Source organism: Perissodus microlepis, chromosome 9 (genome assembly GCF_051167445.1).
Source record: "Perissodus microlepis isolate ML-2025 ecotype Zambia chromosome 9, ASM5116744v1, whole genome shotgun sequence".
In the NCBI taxonomy this organism is placed as follows: Eukaryota; Metazoa; Chordata; class Actinopteri; order Cichliformes; family Cichlidae; genus Perissodus; species Perissodus microlepis.
The window spans coordinates 13,917,744-13,932,345 of record NC_140469.1 but is presented as its reverse complement, the minus strand read 5'-3'; the positions used below and the strand labels follow the sequence as shown (position 1 = coordinate 13,932,345).

The window sequence follows — 14,602 nt, the reverse complement described above, 5'->3', positions numbered from 1 at the left end:
GATGGCTACTGACACATTTGCTACAATGTCCCAATGATGATTTTAGTGGTATTATTCACAACCCCTTCACCCGACCTCACGCTCACTCAACATAAACTTGTGCCCCCCTCGTTGTTACCCAGGATTTATTCTACCAATTTGTGTAAATCTGTGTGTGATATGTTCAAAAACACACAAACAACATAGCTAATACCTGCCAGTAGCATTGCCTTTTTTGTGTCTCTCAGCATTTCCTTCATGGACTATACTGGTTTTTTTTCTTTTTACTTTACTTGGATAAATAACCACCGAATATATTTTTATTCCAAGTCCTGATCAAACACTGACACATAAATACATTGTCAGTGTTTCCGAAGTAAACTGCTAAGACAATAGGAGCCATAACTTTTTGCAACAGGTTAAAATAACGATTGTTTAGACCATTATTTAGTTCCACATGGCACCCGTTGCCTGGCAACGTTGCGTCAACCTCCTTTTCCAAAACACAGTACGGTGAGGTTATTGTTGTCGGTTTAAAACCTCGAAGTTGCCTCTTGGTTTGGAAAGAAAATGTAAGTCGTGGTTCATTTTTGAGATAGTAATTAGAGAGCTTGCCATATGCCTGTTTTGTAAGCTTAATCTGTCGACAGTGCTACTGAGGAGTGGCATAGTAGCATAACTAGCTAGCTAGCTTTATGGGTTCACAGAGTTGAACGCATTGAACCGTTATTGGACACCTATCTCTCATCAATATTGCTCCTCTTTAGGCCATAATATGGGAAAGAAGTCGAGGAACGAGAGGGAAACGCCAATCAAGGAAACGGTGAGTGACGAATGTTTCTTTAGGTGTTGGCAAAACCTAATTAATGCATTTTTGAACCTTTGACAAGGTTTAATTCATGTCCACTGAAACACATCCATACCATGAACACAGCCTACTGTACATCCCGGGAACATATCAATTAGAAAGCATGCACAACTCTCTGATTGGAACTACTACTATGGAACTTGATTCATTGGGGCTTGGCATCAAAGGTCATTAAGATTGATATACAAGCAGGTATTTGTGTCAACAAATCATGATTATTCTAACTACACAAAAATTAATGAATGAAATTTGAATTTGCTTTAGTACATATCAAATGCTCTGATTGACACATCAAAAGCATTGACTGATAGTAAATATTATATTTGTGAGGAGGTAAGAATGATCAGTTTCATGCGTGGTGAAACGTCCCCTTTACCAGTGGATAATAACACTAACTAACTTCAGACACTAACAGTCTGAAGAAAGCTAAAGAGGGAGTGTGAAACTCAAAGGGAAAAAATAGATGTCATGCCACTACAATAAAAAAGTCTTTGACTTCATTCTAGATGATGAAGTTTTCTGATGTTCTGATGATAAAAATAGACATGTACTTTGAAATTGTGGCTTGGTCTTTAGTAGGCCTTGGGCACAAAATTGTTTGAAAACGGCATCAGGATATCATATGCATGTACATGTTCTCAGGTTGTTGCCTGTTGGTACATGCTGGGCATTGAGATATGTCCTGTCTCATTGTCCTAGAAGTATGAAAGTCAAAAAGACAGACCTGACTTTATACATGTTCTATATTTCAGTTATTTATTTTATATTTTGCAAACACTCCTTCTCCCTGTTGACTCTCACAGTTTGAGCCGCTACCCCTTGAGAGCAAAGCCCCAGCAACAGTAGTGCTGCTGTTGAACTCCCCAGAGGAGGACATTTTAATCAAAGCGTGTGAAGCGATCCAGACATTTGCAGAGAAAGGTATGGTAGGGTACCCACCGCTAACCCTTCCACATATTATTGATTGTTTTTATTTCTATGGGCAACCTTGCAGCTGAATAGCAGAAAATCCTATCTTAATTTTGCTTTCAGGCTGATGTTTTGTAATGGTGTATTTTTTTGATATGCATTTTTTTAAATCCAGAAATTGCAACATTTGCAATTCACTTCATCACCATCTGCCTAATTTTCCTGTTCACTGTCTCCCCCTGTTGTTAGGAGATGAGAACAAGGTTTCTCTGCTGGGACTTGGGGCATTAGCGCCTCTCTGCCAACTCATTACTCACAACAACAAGCTGGTCAGACGCAATGCCTTCATGGCCTTGGGCATCATGGCCACCAATGGTGCGTCAGACCAGTTACGTCATTGATGCAGATTCGACTGCAGTGGTAGCTTACAATCTCATGCGACAGTCTTGATTCTACAAATGACCCTTTAGTTTACCGGCCATCTATGTGTTTGTCAGGAATTTGTATCTGTTAATCTACCAGATGTTGGATTCCCTGTTCTGTTGATTTAACAATGAGCAAGGTGCTAGCCTTACTGAGTAACTGAGTAGTGTCTCTTGTTTAAATCTGAAAGGTGATGTAAGGACTGCGTTGAAAAAATTAGATGCCATTCCATCAATTATTGAAAAACTATCACTCGAAGGTGAGTAATAGATATTAGAAGATTAAGATATATTTTGATCACTAAAGCAAACAGTGTCACTTTGTATAAGTTGCATACAATCAAAATAGAGCACATGTGTTTACTTATGGCAGTAGGCAGTATTTCTGTGATCAATCCTTATTTATTTCTGTTTCTTTTCATATAATCAAATTCCATTTTTGTTCAAGATGATACAGTTGTCCACGAGTTTGCAACACTGTGCCTGGCTTCTTTGTCAGAGGATTTCCTCTGTAAGGCCCAGATCTTTGACAACAAGGGGCTGCCAACTCTAATTCAGCTGCTGTCTAGTTCTGACCCAGATGTCAAGAAGAATTCACTAGAGACCATCTCCAACCTAGTACAGGTGACCCAAAGTCATCAGGCTTTAGGATGTAATTTTATGTAAAAATTATAAGGATTTTCACTGTGAAAAATTAACGTGATGTTTTATAGTCCTAAAAGACGATAAAGTTGTCTTCACATATTTACTGAACCCCTGAACTTTTCTAGATATAACATGACAGGGGTACATGTGACAGTGCAGATGTTTAATGCTGTAGAATGTGTTTAACTTGTCAGCTCTGCAAGGGAAAGTATTTATTATGTCCAATTTCATCCATGTGATAATAGTGCAGGTAATAACTCTGGTGTCAGTGGTCACACTGTGTTCTGCCTCCCTCCTGCTCTACTAAGGCAGCACTGCTGCCAAACCTAAAGTATTTCTTAGTAATGAGAATGCAGTTAATGCGAACTGTTTCCTGCTGTGCGCTACGTGTGAGAAAGAGCAACTTCACAAAGTCCTGACCTATTTCTCCCAACATTTACAGATTTCATGAGTGAAAACAGCTTCAAATTTGCTCCTAGGATTGTTGAAAAAAATGCTTTCAACATTTCTGTGAACCTTTTGCAACCTTTGCTGTTTTGTCCCCATGAAGGACTACAAAAGCCGACTGGTGATACACGAATTAGGTGGGATCCCTCCACTTCTGCAGCTCTTAAATTCGGAATTCCCTGTCATTCAGCATTTGGCTTTAAAGACGTTGCAACATGTCACTACTGACAGAGATGCGAACAAGACCTTCAGGGACAAGCAGGGATTTGAGAAGCTTATGGGTATCCTGAATAATGTGGTAGGTATATGGTTTAGGTAACATATGTCTTTATTCTGCTGGTTTGTGTTAATAAGAATAAAATAATAGAGAATCATTTAAAATCTGTGTCCTCTGGACCTATCTTTTTATTTCTCACAGAACTTCAGTGACCTACATGCTGAGGCCTTACATGTCCTGGCTAACTGCTTGAGTGACAGTGAAAGTGTCCAACTCATTCACAAGAGTGGAGGACTGACCAAGTTGATGGAATTTGTCCTCACTCCCAGTGTGCCTGAAATCCGGTCAGGTGTTATTAAATGCATCACCACAGTGGCTCAGAGCTGTAAGCACAGAAGGCAATTAGAGACAACAGATTTCTTTCAACTTTCCCACATAATTTACTCCTTTTTATTTATTCTGTTATGTGTGTGTGTATGCGGGTGCTTGCCTGTGTGTTTAGCTGAGAGCTGCAAAGTGCTTCACGAGCAGGATGTGGAGACCGTTCTGGTTGAGCTTCTGTCCTTGGAGAACATTGGCGTGATAACGTCTGCCTGTCAGGCTGTGGCTGCCTTGACCTTTCACCTAAACAGCAAAGAACGCTTCAGAGAACTTGGCACGTACATCTTCACCAAGCCACCCTGAGATTAGGTGCAGTCAGCACAACAAAGTGTAATTGAGTTGGATTCCTTTGTGTTTCAGGTTGTATCAGTGTCCTGATTCAACTGCTGAGCAGGGAGAGTTTGGCACTGAGAGAGGCGGCAACCCAGGCCCTCTCCAACCTCACTCATAACAGCGAGTCAAATGCCTTGTGAGTAACGAAGGACTTTGATGTCTTACCTATACCTCATTGTTTTTGTACAGATATATGCACTTTTTTTTAACAATTCAAAATGTATGGAATTATGTATAAAAACATCTACAAAAGAACAAGGCAGTTTAAAGACACAGAATAAGGCATATGAGACAATTTGTATGATAAGTTACTGGGTAGTACTTATTTGTCAGACATCCAGTACACACTGTCTGGTTCATATCGATCATTCAGATGTGCTAGGACACCCCTGTCCCCAAGAAGACAAAGTATTGGTGACCTGGGCAAATCACACTTCAACCCTTGGCCCATATAATCCCAAACATCTCTCAGAAAAGGAAGAAGTTCTGAAAATTCCCATAATGCATGCACATAAGTGCCCGTTTTTGTCTTTTATGTCCAGCATAAAGCATCCAAATATGATTTTTTTGTAAACTTCTAGACCCTTTCAGTTGTTTTCCCATCATTAGCTACATAAAATCCATAAAATCTGAATGACTTCAGGGATTTAAAGGTGTGTGTTCTACTCTGGACTAGAATGCTGTCCTCCCCTTTTTTCATAAAAATGAGACACGGAATCTCTTTACTTCTTTTCCATTGTCTTCTCCACTCTTGTCTTATACATTTTTTTTTCCAGACAAGTCTTCTCCGAACTCTCGAACCCACGCATTGTATGCTTGGAAATAATATGCTTTAACAACGTATAAATTTGTAAAACTACAGTAATTGTCAGCCGTCTAACTTTTCATTAAACCTCCCTCCCTGTTTATTGTATTTTCCAGTAAAGTGTATGAGGAAGGTGGCAACAAGCTCCTCGTCCAGCAGCTGTATCAAAGCTGTCCAAAGATAGTGGCCAATTCTGCTGCCACACTTTGCAACATGGCAGAACATGAGATCATCCGCTGTAGCATCTTGTCACATGGAGCCATACAGGCTCTGTTGGAACCCTTGAAATCTACAGTTACACAAGTCCTGGTAAACACTGCACGTTGCCTGGCAGTGCTAGCCAGTGATGAAGAAGCTAGGACAGAGGTTGGTGTTTATGTGACCTCAGAATGCTGGCTTGTTCTCATGTTCAGTAATAATAAATAATGATCATTGTTTTTAATCATTGCTGTAAACTTTACTCAAGACAGCAGGATTATTGTAAACAGCATTCGGTTTCACTTTGTGATACTACATTTGAAATTCTTTCTCTAAATAACTAATACTCAACCCAAGCTAGTCAGAGTTGGAGGTCTTCAGCTTCTGGTCAATCTACTGCAGTCTCACTCCAAGGAGGTGCTGCACAGTGCATGCTTGGCAGTGAATGTCTGTGCCAGTGATGAGCCAACTGCTGTGGAGATGTGCAAATTTGGGTAAGACGTGATAGATAACACTGTCATTAGAGCATGACTGATGTGTCACCAAATAAATGACTGGCGAGTAAAATAAATGCAATATCTGCATAGATATTGCTTAATGTGATCCCCTAAATAACCAACAGATGGCAGTGCAAGACAATATTAGACGTGACTACGTGTGCCTTTGTTCATTTGTCCATTTTTATATTTATTAGTAATGACAGAATATTTTTCTTTTCTTTCTTTCTTTTGGTCTATGCTTGTTCTTTCTATCTGTGTCTCAGAGCCCTGGAAATACTTGAGGAAATCAACCAGTCAAAGACTCGAAGGAACAGTTTCAGTGAGTTGGCTGTGAACAGCCTACTTAACTCCAACTTGTCTTTTAAATACAGCCTGACAAGTTCTTTGGCCTCCACTGACATCATCACCTGCGGCTTCTATGATGCTGGAAAGGTATGTTGTCAGAAGTCCTTTCAAGAACTTTTTAATGCAATCTTATTAACATAGCATTAGTTGGTTGTTGTTTTTTTGTTATTGGCAGTCTTTCACAAGAATGCAACATGACTTTTCACATAATAATTAAATTGCAACTCTTGTGTTTTCCCTCAGGCTCGCCCTGGTCAGAGGATGCTGACTTTAGAGGAACTGTCCAAGCAACCGGTTAACCAGCGGCAAGCCATTATTTTTGTCAACAAAGCAACAGTATTGCCAGAGTATGAATCTAATATTAGAGTATGGTTTGATAGTTTAAAAGGAGAAATATAAACTACATTATTTTAATGCTTGTGCTTAAAAGACACCAATTGTTTTAAGAGGCATGCTTTATTATTACATTCTTTTAGTTTAGATAGATGTTTCGAGGACAAATGGAAGGTATACTGTATGTAATAGCCCTCTAAACAGTTACAGCTGACTCCTCCCACCTGGTAATAAAAGTAAATTAACCAGAACAATCACAGAAATTGACTGGGACCATTAGGTTCCTGCACTAGAAGTCACAACATGTTGTTTGCTCAGAAAATTTATTGTGGCTGTTAGATTACAATCACCCTCCCCTTCTCTGCTCCAGTCCTGTGCTCTATTCTTCCTTCGTTCCCTTTCCTCCTCCCATTCTCCCCCACTATGCCTGTAGCATAATTAGTGTGGCAGTGTACGCTAGCCCTTCTTTAGGGTGGCGACACACTCAGAGGGCTTCATGTGATTCAAATAATGGACTTCTAAGCTTGCACCCAAAATCACAAATGTGCAAAAGCACAAAGAGACATGCAATACACATGCGTGTTCAATGAGCCACATAACGCATGCACGCAATGAAAAAACGCATCTTAGATGTTTAAGGCTGTATATGCATGCACTGTTTAATGCTTTCAGCATTTTCATGAATTAACTTTGGAAAAGAGAGCAGAACCCCTTCAGGGTACCTCTGTTCACCCCTTCACCCCTCCCAGACCCCCATTCCACCAGCATGAATTTACACGCAACACTTCAGGCATTCTTAAACAGCCTGTTATGTAACTGATTCCTGGTCTCATCCGTAGCTTCTGCATGAACCAAATTTCAAAGCAAAAGGCCTCACGATTGAATTTATTTTCTGACTTATTCTTCTGTGTTCCTATAAACCAATTAACTGATGTTTTTTGTTAGTGGGGAGACAGTAGATGTGCCAGAAGAGACACAGAACAAGCCATCAGAGTCAGACGGCAGAGTCAGAGGAGAGCGTAAAACACCAAAGTGAGTGTGTTTGCTAAGTAGTACAACAAGTAATACCACTAACATCAGAGGTTCTGGAGACAAAAATCTTTTTTGTCCAAACCCTTTTTGGCCACAGCTATGATTATTATTGTTATTATGATGATTATTATACACTGACACTCTTTCTGACACATGCTAAACAGGAAGTTGTGCCAAAAATAATGACATTTCAAGACAATATTAAAAGATGCTGCCTTTTCCTACATAAAAATGTAGCTACATAAATGCTGCATGCTAAAAAAATCATGGAGAGAGGCAGAATATCAAACAAAAATCCAGAAAAAAATAATTTCATACAAGTTATAAATTGATTTGCAAGTTATTGAGTGAAATAAATATTATATCCCCAAGACAAACCTGATTTAGTTCTTGGCAATGTCCCTTAAGCCCATGTTTTCCTGTAGCCTTGGCAGAAAAACAGTCACAAAGAGTAATGGTTCCACAATATATGTGCAAAGATTTATAAAATACAGTGCTGTGTGTTCATATAAACCATTTTGTTGATGTCCTTTGGTTGCAGGGTGACAGTAGATGTGCCAGAAGAAACACAGAGCAAGCCATCAGAGTCAGAAAGCAGAGTTAAAGGAGACCGTAAGACACCAAAGTGAGTGTGCTTGTTAATGTGGAGGCTGAACATAAGCAGTACCACTAACATTGATCACGAAATGTGAAATGAATTAAAAGAGGTCATAAAGGTGGAATTTTAAGTAGTGATTTTCCTTCCTTGTAAGATACTGACAGAACTCTTTTCTAATTTACTCTCTTTTTTACAGGAAGAAGAAGGAGGAGGAACAGAAAGATTATGGCCTCATGTACTCTATTATTATTATTATTATTATTACTACTAAAGTTTGTGTGTGTTCAAATACATTATGGAAACTGTCTAAACATTTTAGAGATGAGAACAATCTCTGACGCATGCTAAACACGATATAGTGCCAAAAACATTGACATTTAAAAAAATATTGAAAGATCTTGCGTTTTATAATATATTATAAAAAAACTCATGCCCCATAGTGATAATGATTAGATCTTGTAATAGTATGTTCTCTTCATTATATGTATATAAAATCAGATAACATAAAGGAGATCGTTAGACACTAAAAAGAGTGTGCCTGTTAATATGAAGGATGAGCATAAAGCAGTGTCACTAACATTGATCCTGTGATGTGAAATGTGTGATAGAGTTCACAAAGGTGGAATATTAAGTAGTGATTTTCCTTCTTATTTTAAGGCACTGACTCCCCTGATTTCTTTTCTAATTTATTGTTTCTTCAGGAAGAAGAAGGAAGAAAAACAGAAAGATTATGTCCAGCCTGAGTCTCCTGTAGAGAAACCACGGGGAATGATGGAGGATGTCTCATTGCAGATTCTAATAAAAATTGCCAAAGAATACATCTTTCCACTGAATGATGAAAAAGAGCAGTGTGAATCCTTAGCCAGGTAACGTATTCATGCAGAAACTGGCATGCAAAGAGAGAGCGAAGTAACTTATCAGCAGCTATTGTTTAAAACAAATCTCTGGAGTCATGGAAACACATTAAAATGACATTTACACACCAACTCTTAAAATGTCAGGAGAGCTGACTAAAAATGACAGCAGTGGTATGCAATGCAGACACTCTGCTAACACAATGAAATACAATACCCTGAGAGATCAGAATGGAAAACAAAGACTTCATTTTAAAGGTTTCTGCATTTTCTTTGGTTGGGTTTGCTCTTATTTTCAGGCTGGTGAGCGAAGCCATGGGGGGAGCAGTGGAGAAGGAAAAGATGCACGAGTTTTCTTGGATTCTGCACCTCAGTGAGCTGAAGATTCAATTTCAGTCTAATGTTATTCCCATTGGTTTCATCAAAAAGGGAATCTACTATCACAGGGCACTCCTGTTCAAGGTACAGATTCTTTACCCGCATGGTAGCATTAGCATGAGCGGCTATGTTCATCATTTTTCCTAATATTTTTTTATTCCTGACCAACATGTTTTGACATCCCAATTTAAGCTCTGTCTCTTTAAGGTCTTCTCCATAATATTTGTTCCCCAGCCTATTTCTCAGTCTGACATTCTTCTGTCTCCTCTTTTAGTCACTGGCTGATTGCATTGGACTGAGCTGCACACTTGTTAGGGGAGACTACAACCGTGCTTGGAATGAGGTTCTCCTTTTCAGTAGAAATTCCTCCAACAAGCTGCACTCTTCACAGCCCTGCCGCTACATAGTAGACCTTGTGCACCAACCTGGAAACCTGTTTCCAGTCAATAGCCCAGCTGCAGTCCAATATCAAACTATATAATCAGTACTGTACTGTTTAAATACCACAGAAGGTAACGCTTTGACATCATATTTTGTCTGATGTGCATCAACCGATTTATATGTAATGTGTGTTTATGTGTACATGATGTGTACATGATGTGTGCATGGCGGATCTCATCAGTTGACTATTTTTTTTTCTACATATGCATAAGGAAAGCAAAATCTTGTCTACTGTGGTGTTTCTCTATTAAACATGGTCTGGTAAATGGTAAATGGTCTGTATTTGTATAGCGCTTTACTTGGTCCTAAGGACCCCAAAGCGCTTTACACTATACACAATCATCCACCCATTCACACACACATTCACACACTGGTGATAGCAAGCTACAGTGTAGCCACAGCCACCCTGGGGCGCACTGACAGAGGCGAGGCTGCCGGACACTGGCGCCACCGGGCCCTCTGACCACCACCAGTAGGCAACAGTGATTAAACACAGTGATTCAACCTTTGTACTTCAGCATGGGTCCAACATGGTGAAGCAGTGTTTTTGCCAATGTGCAAGCTGTAGTTGTTTAGAAAGTTAATGCTTCAGCTAGAGAACTGAAAATATCTCTTACAGCTTCATGCCACCATCACCAGCCTGGAGCTTTGGATCCATGCTTTCATGTTTTTGAACCTACCAGAAAGATTTCATAGTAGAAATTTATACTCACCAGACCAGGCATCGTTTTTCCAATCTTATAATTGTCCAATTTTGGTGAGCCTGTGTGAACTGTAGATGTACATTCCTGTTCTGCATCTGCTCCTGTATCCCATCTGCTCCAGGGTCTGAAGAGTTTTGTATTCAGAGATGCTCTTCTGCATGCCTCGGCTGTATGAGTGGGTATTTGAGTTAATGTTACCTTCCTATCAGCTTGAAGCAGTCTGGTCATTCTCCTCTGACCTCTGGCATCATAAAGCATTTTCACCCAGAGAACTGCTGCACACTGGATATTTTCTTTGTTTGTGCTATTGTCTGTAAACACTAGAGATGGTTTTCGGGGAAAATCCCAGTAGATCAGCAGTTTCTGAAATACTCATACCAGCCCATCTGGCACCAACAACTAGGGCAAGATTTAGGCACTTAAATCACATTTCTTCTTTTCTTTCTTCTTTCTTATGCTCAATTTGAACTTCAGCAGGTTGTTTTGATCATGTATAAATGCGCTGAGTAGCTACCATCTGATAACTCATTAGATTTTTGCCTTAAGGAACAGTTGAACAGGTTATTATTATTATTGGTCGTGCGATCGTGGCTCAAGAGTTGGGAGTTCGCCTTGTAATTGGAAGGTTGCCGGTTCGAGCCCCGGCTTGGACAGTCTCGGTCATTGTGTCCTTGGGCAAGACACTTCACCCGTTGCCTACTGGTGGTGGTCAGAGGGCCCGGTGGCGCCAGTGTCCGGCAGCCTCGCCTCTGTCAGTGGGCCCAAGGCAGAGGTGTACAATGTAGCTTGCCATCACCAGTGTGTGGATGCCTTTTACCATTTATTATTATTAATAATAATAACAATAACAATTAGTATTCAAATAGACACCTGCAAAGATGGTTGTGAACAGCAGATAGATGTAGCAATCCCAGCGGACACCAGTACTAGGAAGAAATGGCACAACTGACATCACAAACTAAGGCTGAAGGAACAACTGGAGCAGATGTGAAAGGAAAAGGCTAAAGTAGTCACAGTGGAAATGGAAACGCTAAGCGTTGTAATCCCAAAACCGGAAGAGTAGCTCCAACAGATTCCAAGCACAACATCAGAGGTCTTTGTGCCGAAGAGTGCAGTCCCAGGAGCAACCACGATATTGTGCAGAACCTTCAAAGTCCCCTCAAGTGGACCCGAGCCTGAGGATTGTATATACCTCCTCTCAGGTGATGAGGTGGAGATTTTATATACATGTGTATATGGACTTTGTGTAATAGACTGGCAAATAGCCAATATTAGCTATTAACTAAAGCAAAGCATACAGGAGCAGATTAAATAAATAATAAATGCTAGAGAAATCCTTTCATGCTTCATGTCTCTAAAAGAATTAAATAAATAAATATGGCTTACCTATTTGAATGTCATATTTTTAAATCAACAAATATCTCTGTATCAGTCTTAAAAAAAATCTAAAATCTAATCTTAGATTTCTTATTTAAATTTTTTGATCCATACGCTCACTCCCATTCAGCAGCGCTTACTGCGCTATTTGCACAGTGCTGGCAATAAAATACGACTGAACTCCATCCACTTTGACCTTTGTAGCTTCAGTTGTGTTTTGTGACCGTGTAACCCCGCTAACAGCCCGGATAAGCCGAGCGAGGACCAGCCCAAACTCACCGCGGCGTGAAAAATCTCGACGGGGCAAGTTCGCTTGGCTCCACTGAAAGCTGCACTTTAGTCGCACTTGACTCCACTGGAGCAAACATGTCTCGTTTCATCCGCCGGATTGTCGCTGTTGCCTCTCAACACGCCACAGCCAGAGCTGCAGAGTTACCGAGGAGGATCCCCGGCATAATCCGTCCCGTGTCCACATCTCAAGGTACCGTGAGCGAACTTCTGATTTATATCAGCGCTGTGCTTGAGCTACAGCTCCCTGCACCATCATGCACGAATGTTTACTATTAGAGGTTTGACATCTCTGTTTGAAAGAGTATTTCAGAAGTTAAGTGGAAATTCTTTGAGATTAGAATGTTTATATTCTAGTCTTAGTTATTCTTTAAGAATATATTTCCAAGCAGCCTCACTTTCTCAGCTTTAAAGTTTTCAGAGTCTGTATTATTAATGGTAATGTGATCAGATAAGAAAATGCATGAATTACAGGAAACTCTGCCACAAATGTGGCTTTAATGATTCACTGTCTCTCTCTCTCTCTCTCTCACACACGCACATGCACAAAACATGTGGTTTGTTTTAAATATGCATATCTAAAATGTGTGACCTTTGCTCTGTGCAGGCCTGCAGTCCCTCACACGTTACAGTGAGACCACAGACTGGCATAAAAAACTGACCCCAGAGCAGTATGTAGTCACCAGAGAGAAAGGAACTGAGGAGGTGAGTCCAGTGTATGAAAAAAACAAAAAACAATATAATTATTATGTAACCTAATGCCAAAGAAGCTTTGTGTTCAGAATTAATAAGTGGAAGGTTACACGTGCACATAAGCACACCAGCAGAGTGACATACATTATCTCATCAACAGCAGCACATTCTCAGGTGGACTTTGATCTGCACTGTATCACAACGACACACTTTTACTACATTCTGAATTAAATACAGCCCGAAAAATGAAACGCAGAGATATTTCATCTTGTTATAACAGGACTAAGGACAAGTCATTGTATACACTTGCAAAACCAGGGTGCTGAAGAACACACAGGTAGTGAAATGAGATGTATTTCTGCTCCTTATATTGTGATCTGGTGTGTGTGTGTGTGTGTGTTTGTGGATGTTCTCAGCCCTTTAGTGGGATCTACCTGAACCATTTTGAAATGGGGATGTATCACTGTGTCTGCTGTGATGCTCCACTCTTCAGGTAATACATCTAACCAATAAAGGGGTATGCACATTTTCCGGACTGGACCATAATCTTTTATTAAGACTCTGAAAAATGAGGGCTTACTGGTATAAGATGATTTTGCTGTTTGCTCATTTTTTTAAAAATCAGCAGATGTTTACTAAATTCTTCCTTCCTCTCTTCATAGCTCCGAGGCTAAGTACAACTCAGGGACAGGCTGGCCAGCATTCAACGAGGCTCACGGGACATGGGAGGGTGATGAAAGCCACACCTCCATCATTCGGCGCCCTGACAACAGCCTGGGCAGCCCTGGGACAGAAGTCCTTTGTAAAAATGTGAGTTGTGCTAGGAACCAAAAGAAGCCAAGGTTTCATTCAGTTTAGCTGTGATACTTGTTGTTTGTGCTATAAAGCAGAGGTTAAAGTAAACAAATATTTGTGTATCTGGGTCACACAGTGCGATGCCCACCTTGGCCACGTGTTTGATGATGGACCAGACCCAACAGGACAGCGCTTCTGCATCAACAGTGTTGCCCTCACATTTAAAACCAGAGAAAACGACAAACCTGATGAGTGTAACTGACGGACTTAATCAAAACATTAAAAAAAACAGGACCAGTTTAAAGAACTTCCCTTTTGTTTTTTGTGGGTTTTTTTTTTTTTTTAAGTGAAAAGCTATGTGATGTGCAGTGGGATGAATTGTGGGTTAAACTGGAAGTGAATTGAAACCAGTTTTATATTGCATATATTAATGGATATATGGACTGGAGAGATGTCTACACAGGACAGGACTACAGGACTCTCAGTAAATAATTTTTCTGCTCCAATAATCTTTTTTGTGTTCTCTCCTGGTCACTGGTGTTTTTACTGTTTACTAATGTTTGTTAAGTATTTTGCCTTAACTGTCATCTGAATGAAGGTCTTCTCATATGAACCACTTGGAACATATGTGTAGGATATGGGAACCCATTAATGCCACATTTAAAAAAAGTGTTTTTAACAGCATTGTAATGTTTAGCACATTTTCATATCTGGAAAAAACAGTCAAAAAATTGTTGTTCTGCAGGATTGCAAAAACATTGCTGTGTTTTTGGTTTGTAATCTGAAGTTGCGTGTACATATCCAGCTGAAGTCTTTGATGGCAATCACGCAAACATGACCGATCCTTTTTTTTTCTCCCCCCAATAAATTCACGCCTAAATCCGGCGCTGTGCTGCGATGACCCCCGATTTTTTCCCCCTAATTTATTGCCGCCTCTTGTTGTTCAGAAGTGCACACCACAGCACTTTAGTATGGCCTCATCTCTACCATGAAGTTAATATTTAACTCAGCAGGCCATCCTCTGTTTCACACTGTTTGTCTCTGGGTCTCTGTTTGCTTA

The 14,602-nt window shown here is 40.1% G+C and overlaps 2 protein-coding genes across 3 annotated transcripts; both read left to right on the top strand.

Moving 5' to 3' along the window:
* Positions 1-347: 347 nt before the first annotated feature.
* Positions 348-9,958, top strand: armc3 (armadillo repeat containing 3). 2 transcript variants are annotated; one of them, XM_084939113.1, is made up of 20 exons: positions 348-551; positions 747-802; positions 1,651-1,768; positions 2,006-2,131; positions 2,370-2,438; positions 2,627-2,802; positions 3,374-3,568; positions 3,689-3,872; positions 3,990-4,142; positions 4,229-4,337; positions 5,123-5,372; positions 5,607-5,698; positions 5,968-6,136; positions 6,293-6,396; positions 7,328-7,414; positions 7,956-8,039; positions 8,209-8,247; positions 8,714-8,878; positions 9,166-9,328; positions 9,519-9,958. In XM_084939113.1, exons 2-20 carry the CDS (start codon positions 755-757, stop codon positions 9,723-9,725), a joined length of 2,538 nt encoding a protein of 845 aa, XP_084795239.1. In that variant the 5' UTR covers positions 348-551; positions 747-754; the 3' UTR covers positions 9,726-9,958. The 2 variants fall into 2 exon arrangements, with proteins under 2 accessions (XP_084795239.1, XP_084795237.1); XM_084939111.1 differs by having other exon boundaries at positions 351-551; positions 5,562-5,698.
* A 2,174-nt stretch (positions 9,959-12,132) lies between these two features.
* Positions 12,133-14,427, top strand: msrb2 (methionine sulfoxide reductase B2). Its single transcript, XM_084939117.1, has 5 exons — positions 12,133-12,247; positions 12,662-12,759; positions 13,164-13,240; positions 13,410-13,557; positions 13,679-14,427. Exons 1-5 carry the CDS (start codon positions 12,133-12,135, stop codon positions 13,802-13,804), a joined length of 564 nt encoding a protein of 187 aa, XP_084795243.1. The 3' UTR covers positions 13,805-14,427.
* Positions 14,428-14,602: the final 175 nt, after the last annotated feature.

Bases quoted from the DNA above. Each gene is read 5' to 3' on its own strand.
- msrb2 (XM_084939117.1), top strand. From the start codon at position 12,133: ATGTCTCGTTTCATCCGCCGGATTGTCGCTGTTGCCTCTCAACACGCC. The intron at 12,248-12,661 runs GTACCGTGAGCG...TGCTCTGTGCAG, and splicing joins TCCCGTGTCCACATCTCAAG to GCCTGCAGTCCCTCACACGT. The intron at 13,558-13,678 runs GTGAGTTGTGCT...TGGGTCACACAG, and splicing joins CAGAAGTCCTTTGTAAAAAT to TGCGATGCCCACCTTGGCCA.
- armc3 (XM_084939111.1), top strand. From the start codon at position 755: ATGGGAAAGAAGTCGAGGAACGAGAGGGAAACGCCAATCAAGGAAACG. The intron at 4,338-5,122 runs GTGAGTAACGAA...TGTATTTTCCAG, and splicing joins AACAGCGAGTCAAATGCCTT to TAAAGTGTATGAGGAAGGTG. The intron at 6,397-7,327 runs GTATGAATCTAA...GTTTTTTGTTAG, and splicing joins AAAGCAACAGTATTGCCAGA to TGGGGAGACAGTAGATGTGC.